The sequence below is a fragment of the Cucumis melo genome, chromosome 9, assembly GCF_025177605.1.
Source record: "Cucumis melo cultivar AY chromosome 9, USDA_Cmelo_AY_1.0, whole genome shotgun sequence".
Lineage (NCBI taxonomy): Eukaryota > Viridiplantae > Streptophyta > Magnoliopsida > Cucurbitales > Cucurbitaceae > Cucumis > Cucumis melo.
Window position 1 is genome coordinate 955,064 of NC_066865.1, and position 27,698 is coordinate 982,761.

Genomic DNA, 27,698 nt, shown 5'->3' on the forward strand with positions numbered 1-27,698 from the left:
CTAAAACTTGTTGCATTTGTTAAATTACTAATTTATGCTTGAATATTCTCTTTGAAGTTGGAAGAGTTAGATCGAGAGAATAGAATAAAATGAAGGAAAATTTATATATTAAAAGAAAATTATATATACTGAATTCTCAAATCACTGCTACAACCCAAAAGCTTAAGCTGATAGATAGAAGAAAATTTTGATATAATATCAAACATAAATACATTTAAAAGTATTACATTTTTTCAAAAATAATAGCATCTCACAAAACCACATTTAGAAAGATGAAGTACATACAGTTCATCTTTTGTTCAATGTCAACATTGAATTTGAGGCTCCTTTCCTTTGTGGCTAGTGGATGATGGAACAGTCGACTCCATTATCATCCTATCAATCATCATCCTTTCATGTTTATGTATGAGATGAAGACCACAATTTTTCACTCCAAATAGCTCATCACAGCTAGTTTCAAGTGCAACTTCAAACTGGGTGCAATAATGCCAATTGATATTAAATCCATGAAGGGGAATGTAAGAGAGCCAAAGGAATTGTGAAGCATATTCACTCAAGAGCTTTTGTTGAGATGTGAAGTGACAGTGCTCTGGCATAATTTGATACGAGTCAACTTTGAATTTGCATATAAGATCCACAACTTTTGTATACCTCTCTCGTTCTGGCATAATCTCATTTAGTTTTCTTCTTTTCTTGTCCACAACCACAAGAGCACACACAGCAAGACCTACACTCTCTCGAAATTTTTCCAAATATTGTGGTAACTTTATTTCTGTCATGTTTCCTCCGCTTTGATTGCTGAAAAATTTGGGGATCTTATCTCCATGTAGAAGCAGATCAAACTTACTTCTAAATCGTTCCTGTAATAATATGAAATCAATAATGAAAATGTTACGATGGAAACAAAATAACAAGCATAGAACAAAGAACAAGAAGAAATAGATATACAGATTTACGTGATTTATTACCAATGTGTTAGTTGGGTCTATGGGTAGAGGGAGAATAATTTATTATTAGAGAGAAATATCAGATGACACAAATTACAAAGGTACCAATAGCTTTTCCGGGTGTCAAAAGAAAAATTCAAGGCATTTTACCAATAACTAAATGATATCTATGTTCTATGGAAAAAAAAGACAAAGATATGAGAATGAATTCAATAGAAAAAATAAATGTTGCTAAGCAATAATCAAAATCTCAACGTTTGTTTGAAAGAGAAAAATAGAAAATGAAAAGGTGCAATGGATGAATAAACTTGCCATTGAAGTAGAAAAATTTTGGTGATACGAACTTATCATGGAAGTTCACCTTACGCATGCTACAAAGTTACAAACTTTACAAGGCATCTCTGCTTCCTTTTGAAGATCCTAGACGTCTCGAATATTTCCCTATATGCATTATAATATTCTATAACAGGTCAAGATTTAATTTAAGATTTAATTATGATATCATACAATCTTTATCCAATATGCATCTCTACTTACACTTGAGAACTTACGCCCAAAGTGGACAATAACATGTCCTCATAGAGAAATTTAGCGATAGTTGTCCTTAACAAGTCCCCATGGTTTGATTGGGTTATCAAACCATAGAGACAATTCATGAGGTTTTATCATACCATAAAAACTTGATTCTAATTTTCTCTATGTTAGGAACCAAGACAGTATGGTTATCAAACCAAACCAATGTGGTACTTAAGTGGCTTGGCTCTCCTACTCCAACATCTGACTTTTGGGGTGCAGTTCTCCAAGGTGCTTAAGTACCTAACAATGGTATCAAAGTCTTTCGGGAATTGATGGAGGGTTCTGATCGAGTATGGTCAAGTGAAGTTCCACCGAAGTAGCCGTCAGAACGTTGCTTTCCAAAGATGGAGTATTGTTAGGAACCAAGGTACTATGGAATGCCTTTATTCCACATTGGCTAGAATGGGATGATCAATGTGGTACTTAAGTGGTTAAATCTCCCACTCGAACGTTTTTAGAGTATGGTTCTCCAAGGTGCTTAAGTACCTAATACTCTACAAATCATAGGATTAAATTTTAGTTAACCTATTTCCTTTTTGCTGCGGAGCCCAAACCATTTAGCCCAAAATCAATTTGCTTAAGTCTTAAGCAAATTTTATGTGGAGAAAATTTTCTTTCAACGTACATGTGGCAACATTTTATTCTATAGAAGGATGTTTTTTAACGAAAAATGTAAGTGGGCCGTGATCCATTTTGTCGCTGAAGAAGAACTAAAACTAAGAACATTGATGTTTTTATTCTTCAGTATTTAGAATGACACTAAGCAAAATACAGCGTCTATTTTTCTATTTTGGAAAGGGTTTCTCTTATTTTATTCCAAGATATCGAGTGGTAGAACTGGATCCAAATAGCTTTTGTTGGGCTATTTAGGGAAAGAGATTTGTAAGCATGTTCGAGGGTTTTTTGTCGATCTCCATCATAGTAGAGTTTGCGGTTGCAAAAGACTAGACATAGTCCCGAGTTTGGGACGAACCAATAAAATTTTTTGGTGGTGTTCTCCTTTTCCCCAACACTTTATTATTTAAAATTTTATGATCAATTGCTTATTGACTCTAACCTGTAAAGTGAGTTTGAGATAATTTAGTTTATTCAACGTTTATTTACCTCTCGCGTAAAATCCCAATACTTTTTATATTAAAAAATAACTGGAACATACTTTATTAGTTACTATTAATTTAGTACAACTAGAAGACTGTATGAGAGTCAAGAGAACAAAACATGATGAATATACTAAAGTTCATTACTCAATAGATATAAAAGACAAAGCTATAGAGAGAGAAAGATGTACCTGTAAGGACTTGTGGAAGAATGGGTGTGGGAAACTTCCATATAAAAGGTGCTCAACTGAAAGGCTTGAAGCAGTACAAGTTGAAGCAGCAGTTGATGGTTGATTCTTCACAGAGTTATTTCGACGGAATGAGAGAGTATACCAATGTGTATTAATAAATGTTAAATGAGATTCCACAATGTATTGGTTGTAATGTTCATAAAGCTCATCTCCACTCTCCGCTATGCAATTCAGAATTGTGTGAATAAGTCCCTCAACATTTTGCTGGTAAACTAAACGAGCTCCACAAAACTCGACTCGCATTCTTGCACCGTTAGTATTGAAATTAATGTAAACATGGTTGGATGAAGAAGACTTCAGTTCATCATAAGGATACCAATTATACCGCGGTTCAAACGCCACAAACAGTATTTGATTTGAATGCTCTAAAACCTGATCTGTAGAGATAGAGTGCCTTTGGGTGGATATAATGTTCTCCTTTGTTTGTATTTCATACTCAAAGCAATAACAAGAAGCTTTCTCAGAAATCGAGAAGACAACAAACATTGCCAACCCCATCCACTTCCTGTCTTTTTCTATATTTACGGGAATCTTCACTGCTACTTTGTCCTTCTTGTTCTGATTTTTGAACCATCCAAAAATTTTTGTATGTGGGAAGAAGTATTTCATGTAGTAACGCTTTTTTTCCTGCAAGACATATGGGAGCATATTGGGCGAAAAAGAACATATTTTCAGGGCGTTTAAGGCACGAATTTAAGTTGTGAAGTTCGAAGAGTTGTAACTCCTAGGACCCACGGCATAAAGAGTCAATAGATGTTTTTTAGTTGTGGGAATCAGGATTCCTTAGGTCGTGAAATTCACAGCGTCTTAAGTCAAACACCCTCTTAAATCTTACATCTACTAGTTATTAAACAAATATACTAGTTTAATATTAGGCTACATTATAACAATATCTTCAAAAAAATTTCCTTTTTCCAAAATATATCCCTTTATTCTCAAAAGTTGCAATATTACCCCTCAATATTTCAAATATGTTTTAAAAATAAGTCCTTTGAAATTTCGAACAAAAACTGGACCTAGTTTAAACATTGCCAACCTCATCCAAATTTTCGTTTTAGGTGACCTACCACACCATTTTATATCTCAATTTCCAACTAAAATTCTGAAGAATTTGTATTCCTGGGTGTTTTTGAAACATTTAAGAATGTTCAAGGGTAATATTGTCACTTTTAAAAGTATAGAAGTATTTTTTTAAAACAAAGAACAAACTGTAGTTCTATTTTAATATTATTCAAAGAAGACTAACCTCGAACATTACCCCAAGTATTGCTCTGAGGTTCTTCCTTAGCAAAAATGTTGAATCGTTAGATTCAAATGTTGAGGATGAAAAGTCATCCTTTCCAACTTCAAATTCATCACACCTGCATTCAGTCTGATGATCATTATGTTGTCGAATCATGGTGTAGAAATTGCGTTTAGAGCAAAAACGCTCAGTGAACAATTTCGCCAAATACTCTGCTACATTTGGCCAGGAGAGCATAGAAGAAACACCACATGCTTTAATTTTGACCTTGCTTGCATCTATATGATCACAACAATAACTAATTGTAACCTTCACAGAGCAACATCTTTGAACCATCAAACTATGATCTTTAATCATCCAAATTGGTATGTATGCTACCCAAAAGAATCTTGCAGCTTTAAATTGGGACATCTCATAATTCATTGTTCCACCAGAACATTTCCCATCAATTCCAAAGCTAACTAAGAATCTTCCAATTGCAAGATGATTTAAATTTTGTGGAAATTCAATGTTTGTTGAAAGGAAAACTCCACAAACATTGCTTAGATCAACATCTTCATACATAATATTGAGTGGTTTACTGATTGAGAATTCTTGCTCATACTGAATGTTTGTCCAATTCCCTTCATTTATCTGGCCAAACCACTGGAACATGTCAACAGTGTCATGGACGATAGTGGATGGTTGCTCTTCTATAATACTTTGCTGCAAAAAGAAGAGTAATTAAAAATTAAAGATTTTATTTCATCCAAAAGGCAGTATATTTCAATGATTTTAGGCATACCTCAAACGATCTTCGAGTAAATATCGAATGTTGGAACTCATTCATGGCACATTCTACATCCGCATCCTTGGAAGGAATGATAAAAGTAAGGTTAAGTTGGTGTCCAGAACTAGAAGGGATAAGCAAAATTTTGTTATAATATTGTTCTGACATTGATCTGCAGTCTACTCCTCCTACATATTGCAAACTTTCTGGAAGCTTTGGTAAGTCTTTGAGCTCAGTGCAATAATTCAGGTTCAATGTCTTTAACTTCTTGAGGTGGCTAAGACTATCAGGGAGTGTTGTGAAGTTATTATAGCTGAGATCTAGTGCTTCTAATGAGGAAAAGCAATGGAGATCTTCAGGAATGTCCTCATCCATAAGTTTACAACCCATTAAATTTAGAGCTTTAAGACAACCCAAACCAGTAGTTATTGTTTGATTAATGTTCAATTGGGGGAGCAATGACTTCCAAATTCCACGTGATAGTCCTTCACAATCTAACGTTTCTAGGTTCTTTAAACAATGAATAATGCTTGATGGAACATGGGTTATTGAGGTTTCACTAATAGAAAGAGTCTCCAAGGATTCAGCATTTACTAAGCTTGGAGGGATTTTATCAAGTCTTTTACAATATTTCAAAAGGAGGGTTTTCAAAGACTTCAAGTTACCAATTTCAAAAGGAAGACTAGAAAGGCCTAAACAGGTGGATAGGTCCAAGAAAACTAAGCCAGTTAGATACCCAATTGAAGGATGAAGATGGGTTATCTTGGATCCATCAAGATGAAGATGAGTCAAATGTTCCATATGTCCTATCTCTGGAAAAATTTCAAGACCTGTACCAGAAAGTTTGAGTGTTTGGAGATTTTTACATCTTATATTTGCTGGAAAATGTTTAAGATCACCACAACCCTCTAAATCCAGTAAAATGAGTTTGTTGAGGGAATTGATGGAGGGATGAATCTCACACAATCTAACACAGTTACATAGAACCAACCTCTCAAGATTTGGAACCCCAGAAAAATCAGGTGTCACCCTCAAGTGTTCTGAGTTACTAACATCAATTAATTTCAGCTTCGGAAATCTCTGTTAAGAAAAAATAAATGTATAATAAATAAAACCATAGGGACCAAATTGAAATCAAAAACAAACTAAAAAGTATTAAAAACTAAAATGTTTTTTAAAAAGCTAACCTTTTTTCCATCCCAAACTCGTAAAAGGTGACTATGAGGCAAGAGTAGTTCAAACAAATACCGCGATTGAAACGTTGGGGGCAAACTCTTCGAAGGATAGCCAAGCCAATTAATTATCCGCAAAAGTGGAGAGAGATATTCAATGTCTTCATCGAGCTCCACATTATTTATTTCCAGTATTCTTAGTTTGGTCATCTCTGAAAAGGATTCGGCATCCAATTCTATTGATTCTTCCATTTCTTTTTCCAAACTTAAAACTATCCCTTGAATATGCATTAAGTCCTAACAAACAATAATTAAAAAAAACATTAATAATAATTATCTTTTGAAGGCATAGAAGAATATTAGGTACAAGAATTATAAAGTTAACCAATTTTTCTTACATGTTTTTCAGCAAACCTGCAGTAAAGATCTTCATGAAGCCAAATCCTACTCTGTTTTTCTGGTTGAGTGAGGGACTCCTTACGCACAATTTCTCGACCCATTTCAAGAATTAAATCATGCACCAATATTTTCTTGTGTGAAACTTCAATTAAACATCTTTGCATCAATAACTGTAGTTCACTATTAGGACTATAACCAAAACTCTCCAATATTTCATTTACTCTATCTTCATTTTTTCCATTGAAGAAACATGTAATGTCAAGAAAAACTTGTTGGCTTTCTACTCCCAATCCATCATAACTTATTTTCAATATATCAAAAAAATTTCTTTCATCCACTTTGATCAGCCTTTTCAACGTTTCTCTCCATATTGTAATCTCTTTACCATACAAAGAAGATCCAATCACTCTTAAAGCTAATGGAAGTCTTTTAGCTTTCTCAACTATCTCGTTACTAAGATCCATGAAACTGTCCTTGTTTTGATGATTACTACCAAATGCATGCTTCAAAAAGAGTTGAAGGGCACTATCATGATCTAGTTCCTCAACATTGTATTCTTTCATTTCATCATAATTAGGATGGCACAATAATCCTTTATTTCTAGTTGTAATGATGATTCTGCTTCCAGGACCAAACCACTCAGTGCTTCCAGCCAACATTTCTAACTGCCTTCTCTCTTCGACACCATCAAGAACAATAAGAACCTTTCTACCACTCAGTCGATTTTTAATCATCTCTACTCCATGATTCTCATGCCATATTCTAAAATCTTCTTTATGAAAAATTTGAGAAAGCATTTCCCGTTGTAATGACACTAAACTTTGCTTTGAATCACCTCCAGGTAACGTTAGAAAGCAGCAATCGTCAAACTTTGAAAGAATGCAATCAAAAACAACTTGAGCAATAGTTGTTTTACCAATACCACCCATTCCTACTATCGCAACAAAGCGTACATCGTCTAATCCTAAACCAAGATGCATATTCATATGGAGCAATCGGGATGTCATTCCAACTAAATTCTTATTCAATGCTTCCAACTTAGAACGCCATGCATCGAATATTTGACTTGCAATTTTATTTACTATATCTACCTCAGAACTGCAAAATATAATTAAACTTAATGTTAAGTGAATGCTGTAAATTAAATAGTAATATTCAATTTTCAGAAGTTGATCAATGCATATATAATATTATGATTTTAATACAAATGATAGCTGAAATTTCTGTAACATTTAGTCATCTCATAATTTTATAACTTTCTCTCTAATCCTCGTGCTAATATGAGTCTCTTGGAACAACCAACAAATATCCAACTCATATCCCAATAAGTGCAAATACAAATATTCAACTTATCTTCACATATACACTGGAGAATAGGAAGCAGATTAAAATTTGATAAGAGACCAAATCAAAACAATCAAAAGAGATGGTAATTTTTAAGAAAAAACAAATAGTCGTTTGAAATTTACCTGTTCTTAGTGATGACAACTCCAGTGTGATTGCCAATTTTCTTCAGTGCATTTTTCCAATTCTGGAGTTCCTTCAAGCGCTTTTCCTTCTCTTGATTATCAATTTCCTTTAAAGCATTGGCTTCATGTTCATCAAAACTTGTCTTAAAAGTTCCAGATTGATCTTTAACAATTGATGGATCAATATGATAAAATACAGGAAGAACACGCTCCATCGAGGTTCCCATGGAATCCATTATCTTAGTCAACTCTCTCAAACACCATTTAGCAGAAGCATAGTCTTCTGAAAGAACAACAATTGCTGACCTTGATTCATCGATTATTTTGAATAAGTCATGAAGATCATCTCCAATTAAAAACCTCTTGTTGTCCAGGAAAGCTTTTATCCCCAAACGATTCAAAGCATCATACAAATATCCTGCAAAAGTGTGACGAACATCTCTACCTCTAAAGCTTATGAACACGTCGTAGTTCATCTTAGGACGATCCAAAGAAGACGATGATGAACTCTGCATTTTGTAAGGTCTGAAGATAGAAAGAAAAACAATGTTGACTAACTAAAGATGTATTTGGTTTAACTTTTCAAGTGTTTATCTTTGAGGGAAAAAATAATTTTGAAAAAATTTGGAATGTTTTTGACAACGACTCAAATAAACTTTTAGAAAATGAGTTTATGAACTAAGTTGGTTTAAGAGAAACATTAAAAAGTATCAATAAAAGATTATAGGAACCAAAAAGAGAGGAACAAAACACATTTTTACCCACAGCAGAGATGGCACAATTACAGCAACAGCAACACTCCCACGGTGGCTTGCTCTAAAGATGGCAGTGACGATAACCACTTCTCTTCCTCTCTTCCTTGGCTCTTTCTCGAGTGTTTATTGTCGCAGTCCTTTGAAGGTCAAGAAGAGCAAGCATATAAGTTGAGCGTTGGTTCTTTCATTTTTCTTTTCTCAATGAAAGTCATTCTTCAATGAAAAGAAGTTCCAAATTTTGAAAAGATCAATGTGATAGATTTTTTAAAAAGGAAACAAACCTCTTTATTAATAATAACGAGACTGCTGCTCAAAGCATGGGGAGGGGTATACAACGAATAGAAAATAAAGAAATTTAGGATCAAGAGGCGCACCTAGACATCTCAATTAGGTTGATGCGCCCTCAGTGCCCTCATCACTTTCCATTGAAAAGAAATGATAAGTACTCAGAGGGAAAATAATAAACTTATAGGTATATTTGGTTATATATATATCAACACACCTTGTCTCATACTACACCACCAAAAACTTAAAAACAATAGAGAGAACTTATAAAAACTAAACACTATTTTCAGAATTCCTTGTACAAATGCCCCATAAACGTATTACGAGTATTTTCGCCTATAAAGCTTGTGAAATTATCAAAACTCATCTTCCAATCAATGTTTTTTATGATGAAGGTTTTCAATAATGGCAGATAGAACAACATGAGAAGGAAATGAAAAATAATTAAAGAATATGAATGCCTTCCTTCAATCATTCACAAAGACAATAAGGAGAGACCAAGTCAAGTACTACCTTATCTCCCCAATCACTAAACAACAAATAACCTATAGACTTTTCCATCCCTCAAGAACATGGTGGGGTGCTCTGTAATTAATAGGTAGTTGGAAATTCTCCGACCTGGTCCAATTAAAATGAATGATAAATTTTCACTATTTCTTAGACTTGTGATTACTAGGAAGCTGTATTTACACTTTAAAGTCGAAGTCAATGTCCTGTAATGTTGACTTTCTCAAAATAATAAATTGAGGAATGAAAGATACGTAAGGCGTCTAGATTTGTGAAAAGAGAAATTGACAAAACATATATAAATACATACATATATATCTTTTCAAACAAGTTGATAAAGTGATGATACATTTTCACAAATTTATAAGAATGCCCTCACCTTCATATTTAAATTAAACCAAGAATGAGTTTCTCAACATTTTCCCTATTATTATTCCTTTGTTTTCAAAACTTATTTATAGTGAACTTGAGTTGATCGAGAGATTGTGTTTATAGAAAAAAGAAGCATGGTTTTGGCTGGTTCATCATCTCATCCATCTCATTTTCCTTTTAATGTTTTCATAAGTTTCAACAGACATGAGGAAGACAAAAATACAAAAGTTTTAACTTTTACGAGGGATTTATATAAGACTTTGTGTATTTGGGGAATGAAGGTGTTTATGGATGATGATGGTGGTGGAGGTGGTGGTAGTAAGAAGAAGGTGTTAATGGATGAAGACAATGTGAGCGATAAGAATGTGAAAGCAATTGAAACTTACAGGTATATTTGGTTATATACATATCAACTCACCTTGTCCCATATTACACCACCAAAAACTTAAAAACGTTAGAGAGCAATCAATCTATCCTAACGGAATTATAGAATCCATTGCAAACTTATAAAAATTAAACACTATTTTCAGAATAGTAGGTGGGTAACAAAAACTTATTGAGACCAAGTTCAAAAAATATTGGCATAGTTTCCCCTAGAAAACAGATAGAATACACTCGAAGAGAAAATTTATAAACACTCCCAAAATATTCCATATGCATCACCACACACCAGACGAGTGGCTCACTCCACACTATCCAAAATTTTGTTCCAAAAGTCTAAAATCTAAGTACAACTAGTGTTGTATCGGGGAATCGAACCTACGATTTCAAAGGAAAAAGTAGCATGTTATGCTCAATTTGGTAGTTCATCTATTATAACAAAGACAATGAGAAATCTCGAGTGTTTAGTGAGTTGGAAAGTTAAAACAATGATCCAAGTTAATCCATTAATTCGAACCATGAAAATGATATTAATCAAAATCCCTCTATTTTTGTACTCATCCACGTAACTCCTTTCCAAAGCCCACACAGTAAAATTCCTCTCCTCAGTTTCACTTACTTCATTCTGTTCCCTATAATCCTTCCTTTATCTTCTTCCTATCCCATGAAACAAACCCATTTTCTTGATCACTATCACAAAATTCATACTTGCATCATTCATGTCTATCTTTTTTTATTTTTAGATTTGTGAGTGTCCGAGTCAACTTACCCACTAATCTCACAGAACTAATCGTGTAACTCCAAAACACTTGGGTATCAAGAAAGCTCACAAAAAATTAAATTCTAGGTGAGTGGCAACCATTAATTCAACATCTAACCTTTCCTTCTTTCTTATTTTTCATCATACAACCTTTTCTATTTTATACTTTAGACAACCTAAAAAAGAATTCCCCACAAGGAACCCACACGGTTTCTTGAACCATAGGAAAGAAATTCAAACAAAAAAATTATCAAAAAAGGTAAAAGGATCCATACAACTATCATCTAATTCTTTTTTCATCTCTTTCCAAACCATGTTCAAGCAAATACGCTAGCAACAAAATCCATGGAAGTTAAACTATTAAACAACAGAAAAAACAAAGACTTACTCTAAAAAGTGTCGTCCAAAGTCTTTCTACAAATATCCTTGATTCCTCATTCTATAAAGAATAATAGATTGGCTCACTGGAGTTGGAATATTTTATTACCGACTTTCTCCATTATTGTCTTTCTTTTCTCCTCAATTTGCAATCATACCCCTCCTTTTTTAGCTATTTATTTCTCATTTTCTCTCTCCATTTTCTTTTATCAATTTTATTCCTTTCAGATTTTATGTAGATTTAGCAAAATAAGTTTTACATGTAACAACAAATATATTGTAAAGGTAAAATTTGTCAAAACGTGAACAAATAAACGTTAAATGTGGTTCACATTTTAGCTCAGTGAACCTCATATTTATACTTTCGATGAGTTAGGTCCTTCAATTTTGATAAATGCATCTTTTTACAATGATTCTTTTATTCAAATAATTATATAATCGAGTTTACTATCAAAAAAATAATAATAACTAAAGTATGGTTCTTACAAGTTACATTATAAAAAAAAAAGGGTAAAATTGATTGGAATTTGAGGTAGAGGTAAAATGATATTTTCATCATAGTTAAAATGTAACAAAGAAAAAAACATAATTACGAAAAATAATTTTTTGAAAATAATAGTTTAATTTTGTTTATTCAACAACTATCGATCAACAAAAATAAATTGAAGTCGAATTTTCGACAAATCTGTAAACGAATCGATTAGGGTCGATTTAGTAAATGTTCAAACCAACCATAGTTATTATTGAGTAAAAATTGGTTGGTTTTATTCTTTTATTAGTTGATTTGAAATTCCTGATTGACTCGATTTTTCTAGTCTATGTTATCTGACATTTAATTAACGAAAAAAGATTAATTTAAGAGTTTGGTTAATTGGATATAAATTTCACATGTAATTAGTTAAATTTGAAATAAATATAATTCATATTTTTCAATTTCACACATTCATCGATTGTGTACTGAAAAGGTTGACTGATTTAGTTGAAGTCAACACCGACTTCATTAAGAAAACAGAGAAAAGAAATTGTAAAATAATTAGTCGCATTCAAAGCTCAGTCTTTCAATTGGGAAGAACGAACCGTAGAAAAAGTTTTGAAAATCAATGCAAATTCCAGATTCCTTCTTCTTCTACTAATTCAGTAATAGTAATTCTTCGAGCTCATCAATGGCTTCCTCCACCACCACCAAGGAATCATCTCCTTTTTCTTCTTCTCCTAGATACATATTTGACGTCTTTCTCAGCTTCAGAGGCGTGGACACTCGCAATAACATCACAAATCTTCTTTACGAAGCTCTGAGGCGACAAGGCATCATTGTTTTCAGAGATGACGATGAGCTCGAGAGAGGGAAGGCTATTGCTAACACTCTAACCAACTCGATTAGGCAATCCAGGTGTACCATTGTTATTCTCTCTAAAAGATATGCAGATTCAAAATGGTGCTTGAGGGAGTTGGTTGAGATTGTCAAATGCAAGAATTCCTTCAATCAAATAGTTCTTGTGGTTTTCTACAAAATTAAGCCCTCCGATGTCAACAGCCCTACTGGGATTTTTGAGAAATTCTTTGTTGATTTCGAGAATGATGTTAAGGAGAATTTTGAAGAGGTTCAGGACTGGAGGAACGCCATGGAAGTGGTTGGAGGTCTCACTCCATGGGTTGTAAACGAACAGTATGATTCTTTGCTCCCTTTCTCTCATCGTCGTCATTATTCCGTTTAGCTATTGTATTTGGAATTTGAAATTCATGTTTGAGTGATGTTGGATGTTAAAGAAATGGACAATCAAAGTTGGATAGAAAACGTAAAGCAAGATAGACTCGGCACATATTTATGAAGGAGAGCAATTTATTTCTGGAGAGAATAATTCATTCTATATAAACTCTCTTGCGTTAATGGTGCATCCTTTATTATTCTCTCTAATAATAAACTACTCTCCTTGGGTGGACGTAGTTAACACAGTGATGGTGAACCATGAACCTGTGTGTCGATTATCTTCATCTTTTCATTTTTTGTCCATCATTGATTTCGATTCCCAGTCTGTTTAGTCACTCGCAAGGGTTCGAGCCGAATCTCAGAAAGAAGATCAGATCTTGTGCGGAAAGGGGGTGCATCAGTGGCTTAGCTTGCTTCATGACCCCTATTGAAATGAAAGAACTTCTCTCCGATTCTAGTACCAGAATTGTGTCTGTTGGTCACGGAAAGTCTAAACTTTTATCTTAACCTTCTAGACATGAAGGCATAGGATTAGTTAGAAGAAACTTGCTTACGTGAATGATAGTTGTTTGTATTATTTGCAGGACCGAAACAGAGGAAGTCCAAAAGATTGTTAAGCATGCTTTCGATCTTCTGCGTCCTGATTTGCTTAGCCATGATGAGAATTTGGTTGGCATGAACTTGAGATTAAAAAAAATGAATATGCTTATGGGCATAGGGCTGGATGATAAGCGCTTTATTGGGATATGGGGGATGGGTGGAATAGGCAAGACAACTATTGCTAAAGCTGTTTTCAAAAGTGTCGCTCGTGAATTCCACGGAAGTTGCATTCTGGAAAATGTTAAGAAAACTTTAAAGAATGTTAGAGGCTTGGTGTCCTTGCAGGAGAAACTTCTTTCCGATACTCTAATGAGAGGAAAAGTTCAAATTAAAGATGGTGAGGGAGTTGAAATGATAAAGAAAAACTTAGGAAATCGAAAAGTTTTTGTTGTTCTCGATGATGTTGATCATTTTAGCCAGGTGAAAGATCTGGCAGGAGGAGAAGAGTGGTTTGGTTGTGGAAGTAGAATCATCATTACAACAAGAGATGAAGGTTTGCTTCTTTCTCTTGGAATTGATATAAGATACAATGTTGAGAGTTTCGGTGATGAAGAGGCTCTTCAGCTCTTTTGCCATGAAGCATTTGGAGTGAAGTTCCCTAAGAAAGGTTATTTGGATCTTTGTATGCCATTTGTAGAATATGCTGAGGGCCTTCCATTGGCAATCAAGGCCCTTGGGCATTCTTTGCACAATAGATTGTTTAAGTCATGGGAAGGTGCCATTAGAAAGTTAAATAATTCTTTAAACAGGCAAGTATATGAAAACTTGAAAATTAGTTATGATGCACTTGGAAAGGAAGAGAGGAGAATTTTTTTGTATATTGCCTGTTTTCTTAAAGGACAGAGCAAAGACCAAGTCATTGACACATTCGTGAGTTTTGAAATTGATGCTGCTGATGGACTTCTTACCAGAAAAAAGGCTGCCGATGTACTTTGTATAAAAGAAACTGCTGCTGATGCACTAAAAAAATTGCAGGAGAAATCCCTCATAACTGTGGTGAATGACAAAATACAGATGCATAATTTACACCAAAAACTAGGCCAAGAAATCTTTCGTGAGGAGTCATCGAGGAAAAGTAGTAGGCTATGGCATCGAGAGGATATGAACCATGCTTTAAGGCATAAACAGGTAAAACTTCAATAAGGAAATGTATGCAATGTTACTCATAGTTCAAATACAACCATTTGACTTTGATTTCTTCTCGTTTCATATCCTTAGGGAGTTGAAGCTATTGAAACCATTGCCTTGGACTCAAACGAGCATGGAGAGTCACACTTAAATACCAAGTTCTTTTCAGCAATGACCGGTCTAAAAGTGTTGCGTGTTCATAATGTATTCCTTTCTGGAGATCTTGAATATCTCTCAAGCAAGTTGAGACTTCTCAGTTGGCATGGATATCCCTTCAGAAATTTGCCATCGGATTTCCAGCCAAATGAACTATTGGAACTCAATTTACAGAATAGCTGCATTGAAAATTTTTGGAGAGAAACAGAGGTAGGTAGAGTAGCTTTTATCAATAATATTCTTTATTTTCTTTGGACGTTGAATTCATGATATCATAACATTCTTGTAACCATATCTTTTCTTTAACAGAAGTTGGATAAATTGAAGGTAATAAACCTTAGTAATTCCAAGTTTTTATTGAAGACCCCTGACCTGTCAACGGTGCCAAATCTTGAGAGGTTGGTCTTGAATGGTTGTATAAGACTACAAGAGCTTCACCTATCTGTCGGCATTCTAAAGCATCTAATCTTTTTGGATCTTAAGGACTGCAAATCTCTCAAAAGCATTTGTTCTAATATTTCTCTTGAATCACTCAAGATTCTCATTCTTTCTGGTTGTTCAAGACTTGAAAATTTTCCAGAGATTGTGGGAAACATGAAACTTTTGACAGAGCTTCATTTAGATGGCACTGCTATTCGAAAATTGCATGCCTCAATTGGAAAACTTACAAGCCTTGTTTTGTTGGATCTTAGAAACTGCAAAAATCTTCTTACACTTCCAAACGCGATCGGTTGCTTAACATCCATTAAACATCTCGCATTGGGTGGCTGCTCAAAGCTTGACCAAATTCCTGACAGCTTGGGGAACATTTCTTGTTTAAAGAAACTTGATGTGAGTGGTACTTCTATTAGTCACATCCCATTGTCTCTACGACTTTTGACGAACCTCAAAGCATTGAATTGCAAAGGCCTATCCCGAAAATTATGTCATTCATTATTCCCATTATGGAGTACGCCGAGGAATAACAATTCACATTCATTTGGTTTGAGGTTGATAACTTGCTTTTCGAATTTTCATTCAGTGAAGGTTTTGAATTTTAGTGACTGCAAGCTGGCAGATGGAGACATACCCGACGACCTCAGCTGTTTGTCTTCATTACACTTTCTGGATCTAAGCAGGAACCTCTTCACCAACCTGCCTAATAGTTTGGGTCAACTTATCAATCTCAGATGCCTTGTTTTGGACAACTGCAGTAGGCTCAGGTCATTACCGAAGTTCCCAGTCAGCTTACTTTATGTACTAGCAAGGGATTGTGTGTCACTGAAAGAAGACTATAACAAAGAAGATCGCGGGCCTATGAGCGAAACAGAAGTAAGGGTCCTTAGTTACCCCTCATCAGCTGAAGACCAAAACTCTAAAATCTCTCAGATGATATCAAGTATGTGCACAGCTTGGGAGAATGGGGGTTGAGGATAATACGAGGTACCTATTTTTATTTGTCGACTTTTCAATTTCCATTAAGATACCTTCAGTACACGAAATTAGAGAAAGTATAGCTCTCTATGAAAACATTTAACGCAAAATGATATTACAACAAAAGAAAAGTGGCAAATTCACGTAGCTAAAATACTCCCAAGGCCCACGTGAGGAAATTTTTGCATTTTCAATAACTTGCTTACTCCTTGTGAACATATCTCGCTTTGTTTTCTTCCTTTCCTCAACTCTCTCGTTATGTGAGTGGACCCTAGCTATTTTGTCTTGATATCTTGACTGGGATTTGTGGCTCTAGTTTATTTTCTCTCAATAGCATTTGCTTTGAACTATCTGGGCCATGTTGTGAACTTTCTTCTTGCTTGTCCATGCTTTGCCAGGTTTCTATCTACTGGAACTTCGCTTTCATCTTTGGATGGAGTTAACCATAGTAGTATCAACACAGTCAATGTTCTATTTGGATGGAGGACTCTATGGATCTGGCGTTGTCATTTGGTGTTCCTGTGATTTTGCCTAATCTTGTTGGATAAGAATTTTGTCCTACTTCAACTATGAAATGGTTTTCTCTAATGCCCCTCTCATCCTTCTGAATATGCTTGTTATTGGCCTTCCGTTTAAGAATGAGAAAGCGATTATGTGGACCGTCATCATCGAAGCCTACTTTTGGCGTATTTGGATTGAGAGGAATCACCGTATATTTGTCAATAAAAAAATGTATTTCACACTTATTTTTATCACCTGTTGTATACATCACCATCATGAAGTAAATATACTTCATCTCTTCTATCTCACTAGAATAACATTATGTAATCTCATACTATCAATGAAGAATTTTTGTTCCAAAGCGTTACTACCTCCACTTTGCAATATTGTATCAATAATATAATTTAACTTGCATTTCTTCTTTTGTCTAACCTACATTTTGGCAAGTCTAAGTTTTCTTTTATTTCTTCTATGTAGGGGTGTTAAAAAAAGCCGGTAAGTCGACCAACCTGGATTATCCAACCGTAAAAGTTGGGTTGGATTGGGTTTAAAAATTGGAGAGAAAAAAAGTTGAACCGGGTAGTCGAGTTGTGCAAGTAGGGGTTGGGGGTCAGGTTGACCCGGTCCAACCCGATTATGTATATGATATATATATAAACCTAAAACCTAAAAGTAATTTGAAAGAAAAACCATCTTTTTGTTGACCCTTGCATATTAAACTATTTTTTGCCGTGTGGCGGTGTGTATATGTATTAATTTTTAAAATATAAAAGGCTAGGTAGAGGATTCTGATTCGATTCTTTTTTATTTTTATTTTGACTTCAGAGTTTTCACATCACGTTTTAATTTCTGTAATCCAAAGTTTGTGTTCTCTCTGTATCAGTAGCAAGTTCTTTAATAAATTTGGCAACCTATTTCATTTATCCATCACCAAACTTTAAAAAGCAGCAATAAGGCTAAGAATCTAAAAGATGGCTTCCGAGGCTATGTACGATCTCAAGTCCCTCCTTTCCTCCGAGGGGAGAGATTTCCTCATTCGCAACAATGGCGATCAGGTACATATAAATATTGTCTTCGTTTTCATTTCCACTCATGTAATCTCGTATTCTTACTAACCTTTCTGTTTTTAGTTTCATGCTTAATGGTTTCTTGGTTTTTGTTTTAGACTCTCATGTCTAATTGTTTCTTGGTTTTTTACCCCTATCTTTCATTTTTTGTAGTAACATCCATGTTTCTACTTTCTTCACTTCTTGTTGAAACCGAAGTATATGTTTGATAACTCTACAGATTTCTCATTAATGAGAAAAACTTTTATTTTACTCGTTTCAAAACTAAGGTTATAATTAATAATCACTACTTTCACTTATAATTCGTTAATTCGGGTTGAGTCTTTTGAACAGGTAAAAATTAGTTCCTTAAGTGGAAAAATTGTGGGATTATATTTCTCAGCAGGATGGTGCCCTCCTTGTCGTTTTTTCACTCCAAAATTAGCAAAAGTCTACAAGGAATTAGCTTCTGAAAATAATGATTTTGAAGTTGTCTTTATTTCTTCTGACGGAGATGAATACTCATTCGAAGCTTACTTCTTAAGAATGCCGTGGTTGTCCATTCCATTTGAAGATTCAGAAACCAAAACAAAGTTGAAATCATTGTTTCAACTGAGTGGAATTCCTCATCTTGTTGTTATTGATGGCAATGGGAAAGTTTCAAGTGATGATGGAGTGGATTTAGTGAGAGATTTTGGAGTTGATGCTTATCCTTTTACTTCTGATAGAAAGAAGCAGCTTTTGATTCAGAAAGAAGAGGAGGCTAAGAGAAACAACCAAACCATTGATTCCCTTTTGGTTTCTACTTCTCGCAATTATGTGGTTTCCAATGATGGAAATCAGGTACTTATATAATCTTTTCTTCGGTTTTTGTTTATGTTTGAATGTCTTGAATATGATATATATATATATATGTTGCAAACAACCAAGTACGGGATCTCACTGAATCCTAGAGTGTCCCTCTACTTGTAGGCTTAGCTAGCACACACTGTCAGCCAAATAAATTTTTTGCATGTTATTATAGCAACTAAGACAATTTAAGAATCGTCAAACTAAGCTTATATTACAATAACCGACATAACCTTTCATGTTCGAAGTGGATGGTTCGATCTTCCATCCTCACATTGTTATACTAAAAAGAAACAAAATTTAAGAACTAGAATGGAATCAAGAGGGCTTTTTCATGAATAAAGAAAGGTTTTTATACCCTTATTTCAACGCTTATCCTAAGGAAAAGTTGATGGGAATGAAGATGAGAATAATGCATAATCCCTTGTTTAAATTTGTTGAAAGTTTCAAAAGAATGGAAGGAGGTATAATTAAGTCATTTATATGCTATATTTGTGACCTCTCTTGAAAGGTAATTTGATAGCCTTCTAAAAGTTAAAATCTTTTAATATATATCTCCTCGTCCCTATTTAGCTCTTTTTGCAATATCTCATTCTCTCGCTCAAGTGAACATAACTCGAGGATAATAAACGTGATTTTTCTCTTTAGAGGTTTAAGGTTTAAACTTCATCTCTATAATTGTTGTACTAAAATATATAGAGAAAGACTAACTGCAATGAATAGCACTTTCAGGATAATTGTTTAAAGATAAAATTTTAAAATAATCGTAAATATAACAACTTTTTTCCATCGTTCGTTCATCTTTTTATTCTTAATTACACCGGTAGTTTTTTTTTTTTTTTTTTTTTTTGCTTGTTCTTCTCTTCTTCACTATCCCTCCCACTTTTTTCTCATTCTAATTCACAACGTATTTAAAATGAATTCATTTGTTAGTTATCGAATGAAAGAGAATGATTTGAAAATCCAAAATGATTTCAAATGTTTTTTTTACTTAAAAACTTTTATGGCTAAAAGTCGAGTTTTGCGGGATTTCATAGGATTTAAAAGTAATGCATAATTGACTTCATCATTTTCTAATTTTCAATTAACATATTCATAAATAAAAGTCTATGTTACTAAATTCTTAACTTTCTTTTTCTTCTCAATTGCCTTCCAAATATGAAATTTTATATGCATTCATTTCAAACCTTTCTCGTTCCAAACAAAATAGATAATTTAAAATCATTTCTTCAACTTCCTTGAATCCAAATGAAGAGTTAGTGAAACTCGATTGTGAGTTCGAGTTATAAATCAATACGATAACATCTAGATATAGAACTTTACACTGATCTATCATTTCTAGCAATATAAGTCTCGCACATTTTATTTTGTGAAGTTTTTTATAAGGCAGAACTACTAAAAACATTCACAAATATAGCAAAATTTCATTATCTTCAATGATAAACTATCACTACGGATAGATATTTTGTCAATGTATATATCATCATCTTCCAGGTGATACTTTGTTATATATATTTATAAATATTTAAGTTCATTTTTCTACCTTTGAAAGGCAACACTTTTATTTTCAAGTATCTATTCATATACGTGAAAAATAAAAAGTAATAATGAAAAGAATAACTAAAGCAGTCATCTTGAATAAATATAAAATGAACGTAACTAAAATAAATTTTTTAAAAGTAACTTCGAAACAAAAGTGACCCTAAAATTTCTTTTCAATGATGTTTTGTTTTGGATTCTATTTTCCTTTTGTTAATATATCTTTTAGATCAGCTCAAATATTCTTTTGTTTTTGCTATGCAGATTCCTGTCTATGAATTAGAAGGGAAACTGATTGGATTGTATTTCTCAAAGCAAGGCCATGAAGATTGTGGTAATTTTACACCAAAATTAATTGAAGCTTACAACAAATTGAAGAAGAAGGAAGAGAATTTTGAGATAGTGTTCATCTCTTTAGATGAAGAAGAAGATGAAAATTTATTCAAAGAAGCATTCAAAACAATGCCATGGTTGGCATTGCCTTTTAAGGATGAGAGATGTCAAGAACTAAAACTTTATTTTGAGGTTACTCATATTCCTGCCCTTGTTATAATTGGCCAAGATGGCAAGACTTCGAACCCGAACGCAGTCGAACTAATCAAAGGCCACGGTATTGATGCCTACCCTTTCACTCCCAAGAACCTTGATGTACTTGACGATATTCCGAATGCAAGGCTCGAATCACAATCTCCAAAACCCACCTTTTATGATCTGTAGGAACAAAAGATTTTGTTGTCGAAAAAAAATGATGGGGTGAAAGTTTCTTGTTGCTGCCGAGAGACGAAAAGCGACAATGGAGAAACCAAAGAGGAAAAAGAAGGATGCAAAGGATAAAAGAACATATATCAACACAAGTAAAGGAAATGAGAGTTTACGAGTATACGAATATACATATTCACAAACTCTATTATGTTTCACTAGTTGGGTTATGTTTAAGAATGTTTGAAGTAATAAGTTTTATTTAAAATTGTTTTAGGGTTATGAGAAAACATGTTTTATGCATGATAATTAAAGATTGTTATGAGTTTTATACATGATAAAGTGATTTTCAATGCGTTGGATTTTGTACTCGTGTGATTACAGATACACTTTTCATGAATGTGTGTTTCCTTGATATTACGATTTCCTGATATATATACACTTTGTGAATATGTTTCTAAGGTGTATAGATTAATGACAGTATTATGTAATTCTTTGATACACGCCACACAAATGTGTTTCGGTGGTGTGAATCTTTTTTCTTTCACCACTATGATATTTTCCTCATCACTACTACAACTAAATTTTAATTAAATTTTGGCCTTTATTAACAACAAAAGTCAAAAAATGTCAATAAAGATCACCTTTGTTGATGGTAAAAAAAGGGTTTTATTGACAGCTAAGAAACACTAACGCACAATGAATGTTTCCAAGTAAGGTTTTAACGAGGTGACATATATTCAATATTGTACAATGATGGGCATCTAAAGGCAAATAACGCCTTATATGAATCTTCTAATGAGGGTAAGAATATTTTACTTAGATGCCTATAATAACCTCTATAGGTGACACACTCATCTATTAATCTCTTCATCAACTTTCGTAGTTTTCTTGTGATTGGTTCTTTAATTTTAAATCACTACTACTATATCCTAGAAATATATAGGATTATTATTATGCTTTCTTCTCACTATTATCTCTCGTCTATTATATTTATAGATCTTATTTTAATTGTTATTTCACGCTCGATTTATGATACATTATTATATGTATTTTGTACAAATTATAAGAAATATCCATGAAATCTTGATATCGATGTTCAAACGACCCTTGGATTCACTAATATATTATCGACAAATCTTTCATACCCAAAATGTGTGAGTGTCCTTTGTTGCATATATCTTCATTATTCTTTGTAATTTGCTATTAGAATCTAATTATAATATATATAAAGAGTAGTAGTCTTTATCTTCTTACTCCAATACATATATAAAGTAGTAGAAATATTTGACTATTGGTTGATCTTGATTTGTTAAATTATATGTTAGAGTTATTAAGATAAAATGTTTAATTAGAAGGAAAAATTTAAAATTTGAAGAGAAAAAATTCGAAGAACGCATCGTTTTTTAGTTTTTCTCTAGCTCTCACTTGCATTTTCTTTAGAGATAATGTGGGTTGTTTTTGGTGTTCGGTTGTCAGACATGCTAATTGAGATATGTCAACCTAATTGAAATAGCTTGGTATGTCTTCTGTCTCAGAAAAAAAGTTTGTTGAGATTTATTCTAGAAGAAAGATTAGGTTAAAGAGAATATATTAGAAAAGAGTATAATTTGAAAAACAAGACATTTACTTTAATTAAAAACTTCACCCTTTCTTTTTGCTTCATTTTTCAAAGCATATTATTAAATTTTGTAACCATCAACTAAAGTAGATGTAAAGTTACAACAAAGACATTATATTAGGGTTAGACATATTATTCCATTCAAAATTTGAAGATTGACAACAAAATAAGAGTAGTTCACAATTAAATAAAATATATAAAATTAAAGTTTAATTGGAGACTAAAGTATAAATTTTAAAAGATTATAAGTCCAAAATATAACAAAATTAAAAGTTGAAAGATATTAAGAAAAACATTTTTACCCCTAAAATTAGGCACCAAACTTTACTTTTTTGAATAGTTTCTCTATGAAAATGTTTAAAATGTGTCCTATGATCATGATAGGAATTAAGAGCAAATTAGAATTATTTTTTAAAAAAAAATCTTGAGTTTTTTTAAGAGTTATCGTTGATTTTGTGCCAAAAAATTTTTTTAGTATAACATAAGGGGTAGGGGATTGAATCATCTGCCCTGATCTTAAAACGAAAGTTATGTCAATACTACTAAGTCAAGTTTACTTTGCTTATAATTATAAATCTATTAATTGTGCTTAAAACTCTATTTATAATCAAATTTGTGAGATCTCGAAACTCTTTACAATTGCATATTGCGAAAAATGGTTTTATTTTCAAATATTGTAAAATAAACTAAAATATCGTAGTCTATCTACGATAAACCTCGATATATATGATAGATAGTCTATCTGTAATTTTGTATGAAATAATATTGGTGGAATTAAATAGAAAATAAAACTTAATTACAATAACACTTTATATTTAAGTCAATGTTCCAATTTGTTCCAAGAAGTGAATGATTCGATTCTTTTCATTTTTGTTGACTTAAAAGAGTATCATTACATTTTTCACATTTTTAATAATAATCCACAAAAGTTAATTTCTTTCTCACTAAGTTTGTGTTTCTCTGTTTATTAATAACTCAGTTCTTTCATTTTCTTTTTGCATAACGCAACAATATAAACCTAAGGAATAATTTCTTTATTATGGCTTTCGATGCTGTTCATGATATCAGTTCCCTCCTTTCCTCTGAGAGGAGGGATTTTCTCATTCGTAACAATGGCGATCAGGTATATATCTCGTGCTATTATTTACAATATACTTTAGAAATAAAAATGCTGTTATACACGTGATTATGATCGACCCATGATGACTTGTGTTTATTATTTGGGTTATTTGTGTGTGTTATGAACAGGTAAAGATCAGTTCTTTAATTGGAAAGAGAGTTGGATTATATTTCTCAGCAGGATGGTGCCCTCCATGTCGACTTTTCACACCAAAATTATCAGAATTTTATAAGGAATTGTTAGCTAATAATTCTAAAAATAATGACTTTGAAATTATCTTCATTTCTTCTGATAGAGATGCACTCTCATTCAAAGCTTACTTCTCAAAAATGCCATGGTTGTCCATTCCATTTGATGATTTAGAGACCCAAAAGAAGTTGAAAATATTGCTTCAACTTAGATCAATTCCTTATCTTGTTGTTATTGATGGCAATGGCAAAGTTTCAAGTGATGATGGTGTGAATTTAGTGAAGGAATTTGGAGTTGATGCTTATCCTTTTACTGCTGATCGAAAGAAGCAACTTCTGGCTCAAAAAGAAGAGGCTAAGAAAAACACTCAAACCATTACTTCCGTTTTGGCTTCTGCTTCTCGCAATTATTTGGTTTCTAATGATGGAAAACAGGTATCTATATATCTATATAATATTCTTCTTTTATCTTTCTTGGTTTTTAGTGTTTAAATTGTGTCTTGTCGAAGTTGGTTGCTCCAACGATTCGGATATTATTTGTTTATGTGAGAGTGAGTTTTAGGTTAATAGAATCCCTTTTGTCATGTTTGATATCAACAGATTTTATAAATGAGTAAAATCAAACGGTAAATTTTAAAAAGCTTAATAACGAGCATTGCATTCAACTTATAAGGTTCTTTTATTGAGCCAATTTTTGAAAACTAATTAAAAAGGAAAATTGTCGTTTTGAAAATGTTTGATTTTGTTTTTAAAATGTCACCGAGAATTCTTGTATTCCTTTATATCGTATGGAATTTAAGGGAAAACAAAGTATGTATAAATTTTTAAATTCACATAAAACTAAAACCAACGAATCATACTTTTCTACCAATTATTAACGTATAACCTAAATATTGATTTTTTTTTTTTTTTTTTTGTAATTTTCACGAAAAGATTTCATCCATTTCAAAATTATTTTCCTAAACGCACCTTTCAAAATTGTTACAATTTCAAACGTATGTTAACCAAATTATTACAAACCTTATGGAATTTAGGAGCTAAATTTTTTATTTTCAACGAAAGTAGAAGTAAAGCAAAGTCGTTTTTAAACTGATAAGAATAATATCAATATTCGATATTACCCTAATTCTTTTGGCGGCCAACATGAGAATAACTCGCAAATAATATAAAATTTACACTTTCAACTTTAAACTTTAAAGTTAAGGTTTGATTTCTCCCCTTTATATTTTGTAAAAAAAATTTTTCTCTTATCTAGATAAAGAGAAGTTAACGAGAATGAAAATGAGCTACGAATATACGTAATCTCTTACTTGATTTGGTGCAAGGTTTGAAAGATTGGACATTGGAAGTAAAGCAATAAGTCATTTCCATGCTTTCTTTAAAGTTCAAACCCATTTTTATAAGGGTATTTGATACCCTTATAAAAGCTAGAGCTTTTAAAATCTCCATTCTCACTCCCTTTTCTAACTTTCTTTTTTCATTGAAAAAAAAAATATTGATAAAATCTATCCATTTAAATTAAATCACTTTAATGTGTTCAATTAATTTAGTGTTTTTTACTTTTTAAATAGGGATACAGTAAAAAACAATTGATAAAATATTTATGCTCCGTAGAAAAATTAAGTGGAATTGATTTTTGTCTTTTAGTGATTTGTCTTATGAGATGTAAATTAGTTTGTTAAAAAAGAGGAAAAAAACTCTTTCGAATAGGTGAATGTTTTTAACTCATCGCTAATGAATATAACTACTAGATTATATTTTGAGTGCATTACCTAAAATTTTTAATTTGTTGGGTTATATTAATTTTTGAAATAATAATTCATACAATTAATTAATCATAATTATTTTTAAAAAAAAATTGTATTAATCTCCTAAAAAAGGAAAATTGTTAAACATAGAACATTTGACAAAATATTTAAGCTTCATAGAAAAATTAAATATAATCAATTTTATTTTTTAGTGGTTTTGTTCTATAAAAGGTAAATAGTTTGTCAATTTTTTTCTATTTTTCAAAAAAAAACCCTAAAAAATACAAACATTATTTGTGCATATATAAAAATCTAATAACATACATGTAGAAGTACTAAACAAGAAACACAAATGCTAATTTTTAGTTATTTATTTTTTGGTTGTTTTCAAATATAACAACCAAAATATTTATAAATATAGAAAAATATAGCAGATAGAGAGTGAATCTATCACTGATAGACATTGATACTCTATCATAATCTATCGTTACCTATACTAATGGAGACAGTGATACTTTACTTTATTTATAAATATTTTCAACAATAGGTTTTGTCATTTAAATGGGGTTGTAGTAATGTATAAAATAACCAACAATATGGCCAACTTTTGAATCTCAATCATTATTATATATTATTATTTTTGTTGTGTAGATTCCTGTCTCTAAGCTGGAAGGAAAATTGATAGGGTTGTATTTCTCACTGCCTGGCCATGAACATTGTGAAGATTTTACACCAAAATTAAGTGAAGTTTACAACAAATTGAAGAAGAAGGACGAGAATTTTGAGATTGTGTTCGTCTCTTTAGAAGAAGAAGATGAAGATTTATTCGATGAAGCATTCGAATCCATGCCATGGTTGGCATTGCCTTTTAAGGATGAGAAATGTCAAAAACTAAAACTTTATTTTGATGTTGGTGAGATTCCTGCTCTTGTTATAACTGGCCAGGATGGGAGGACTTTAAACCCCAACGCAGTCGACCTAATCAAACAGCATGGAATTGATGCCTACCCTTTCACTCCCAAGAAACATGACGTGCTTCATGGGAAGGTAGAAGCTTCTTGTGGTTGTGATGGGTCGAAAAATGACAATGACAAGACAATGGAGGAAACCAAAGATGAGAAGGTAGAAGATTCTTGCGGCTGTGATGGGTCGTTGAAAAAAGACGATGACAAAACGATGGAGGAAACCAAAGATGGCAATGTAGAAGTTTCTTGTGGCTGCGATGGGTCGTCGAAAAGAGACGATGACAAAACGATGGAGGAAACCAAAGACAGGAAGGTAGAAGTTTCATGTGGCTACGATGGGTCGAAAAACGATGGAGACGAAAAGATGGAGGAAACCAAAGATAAGACAGTAGAAGTTTCTTGTGGCTGCGATGGGTCGAAAAATGACGAAGACGAAAAGATGGAGGAAACCAAAGATGGGAAGGTAGAAGTTTCTTGTTGTGGCTGTGATGAGTCGAAAAACGATGATGATCAAAAGATGGAGGAAACCAAGGAGGAGATCAAAGAAGGGTGTGGGTGCAAAGGATAAATAGCATATATATTCATCATCATAGCAAAGAATATGGAAGTTTATGAGTGCACACATATACACCTATAAAACTTCTATATAATGTGCTTCATTTGCTGCCTTTTTTCTTAAGACTTCGTTTTTTGAAATTGAATAAATCAGAGGAGGGTTGTAGTTTTAAGCATTTCAAGACATTTTTTGGTTTAGTTGTTCTAATTTGATGGCTTGAGCTATATCTCTCTCAGCTTGTATGTGATTTCTATGGTTAAAAAGTCATTCTCTATAATATTTGTGAGTGTTATTACTTTGTTTCTTCCCTTACATTTGATCGAGCAGATTTCGCCGTCTAGTCTCTTATGGCAAGTCTTGGATCGAACTCGGAGAGCATGTAAATTTCTTAAGCAAATTTAAAGAAAAAGATCTTAGAGTTTGGGTCGAACCGGATTTTTTCCTATTCAAAATATTTGATAATTGAATCAATATTAAGTACTTGACTTATCCTTTTCACC

At 32.8% G+C, this 27,698-nt stretch overlaps 4 protein-coding genes across 12 annotated transcripts; 3 read left to right on the forward strand and 1 right to left on the reverse strand.

Annotated features, from left to right (window-relative positions):
- Positions 1-85: 85 nt before the first annotated feature.
- LOC103498648 (TMV resistance protein N) lies at positions 86-11,491 on the reverse strand. 7 transcript variants are annotated; one of them, XM_008461322.3, is made up of 10 exons: positions 11,372-11,491; positions 9,053-9,096; positions 8,689-8,815; positions 7,924-8,448; positions 6,454-7,552; positions 6,071-6,352; positions 4,899-5,963; positions 4,118-4,819; positions 2,812-3,498; positions 86-860 (listed from the first exon to the last, which is right to left on the reverse strand). In XM_008461322.3, the coding sequence occupies exons 4-10, from the start codon at positions 8,436-8,438 to the stop codon at positions 306-308; spliced, it is 4,905 nt and encodes a 1,634-aa protein (XP_008459544.2). In that variant the 5' UTR covers positions 8,439-8,448; positions 8,689-8,815; positions 9,053-9,096; positions 11,372-11,491; the 3' UTR covers positions 86-305. The 7 variants fall into 7 exon arrangements, with proteins under 7 accessions (XP_008459544.2, XP_008459543.2, XP_016902417.2 ...); XM_008461321.3 differs by having other exon boundaries at positions 8,685-8,815; XM_017046928.2 differs by lacking the exon at positions 9,053-9,096.
- Positions 11,492-12,403: 912 nt separating this feature from the next.
- On the forward strand, positions 12,404-16,373 carry MRGH-J (TMV resistance protein N-like). 2 transcript variants are annotated; one of them, XM_008461319.3, is made up of 4 exons: positions 12,404-13,027; positions 13,654-14,797; positions 14,888-15,163; positions 15,266-16,373. In XM_008461319.3, exons 1-4 carry the CDS (start codon positions 12,525-12,527, stop codon positions 16,361-16,363), a joined length of 3,021 nt encoding a protein of 1,006 aa, XP_008459541.1. In that variant the 5' UTR covers positions 12,404-12,524; the 3' UTR covers positions 16,364-16,373.
- A 1,354-nt stretch (positions 16,374-17,727) lies between these two features.
- On the forward strand, positions 17,728-21,371 carry PDI1 (probable nucleoredoxin 1). Its single transcript, XM_008461316.3, has 3 exons — positions 17,728-17,922; positions 18,268-18,756; positions 20,566-21,371. The coding sequence occupies exons 1-3, from the start codon at positions 17,839-17,841 to the stop codon at positions 21,016-21,018; spliced, it is 1,026 nt and encodes a 341-aa protein (XP_008459538.1). The 5' UTR covers positions 17,728-17,838; the 3' UTR covers positions 21,019-21,371.
- A 2,174-nt stretch (positions 21,372-23,545) lies between these two features.
- LOC103498643 (probable nucleoredoxin 1) lies at positions 23,546-27,493 on the forward strand. 2 transcript variants are annotated; one of them, XM_008461309.3, is made up of 3 exons: positions 23,546-23,744; positions 23,870-24,364; positions 26,329-27,493. In XM_008461309.3, the coding sequence occupies exons 1-3, from the start codon at positions 23,661-23,663 to the stop codon at positions 27,208-27,210; spliced, it is 1,461 nt and encodes a 486-aa protein (XP_008459531.2). In that variant the 5' UTR covers positions 23,546-23,660; the 3' UTR covers positions 27,211-27,493. The 2 variants fall into 2 exon arrangements, with proteins under 2 accessions (XP_008459531.2, XP_008459537.2); XM_008461315.3 differs by having other exon boundaries at positions 23,630-23,744; positions 24,037-24,364.
- The last annotated feature ends 205 nt before the right edge of the window (positions 27,494-27,698 follow it).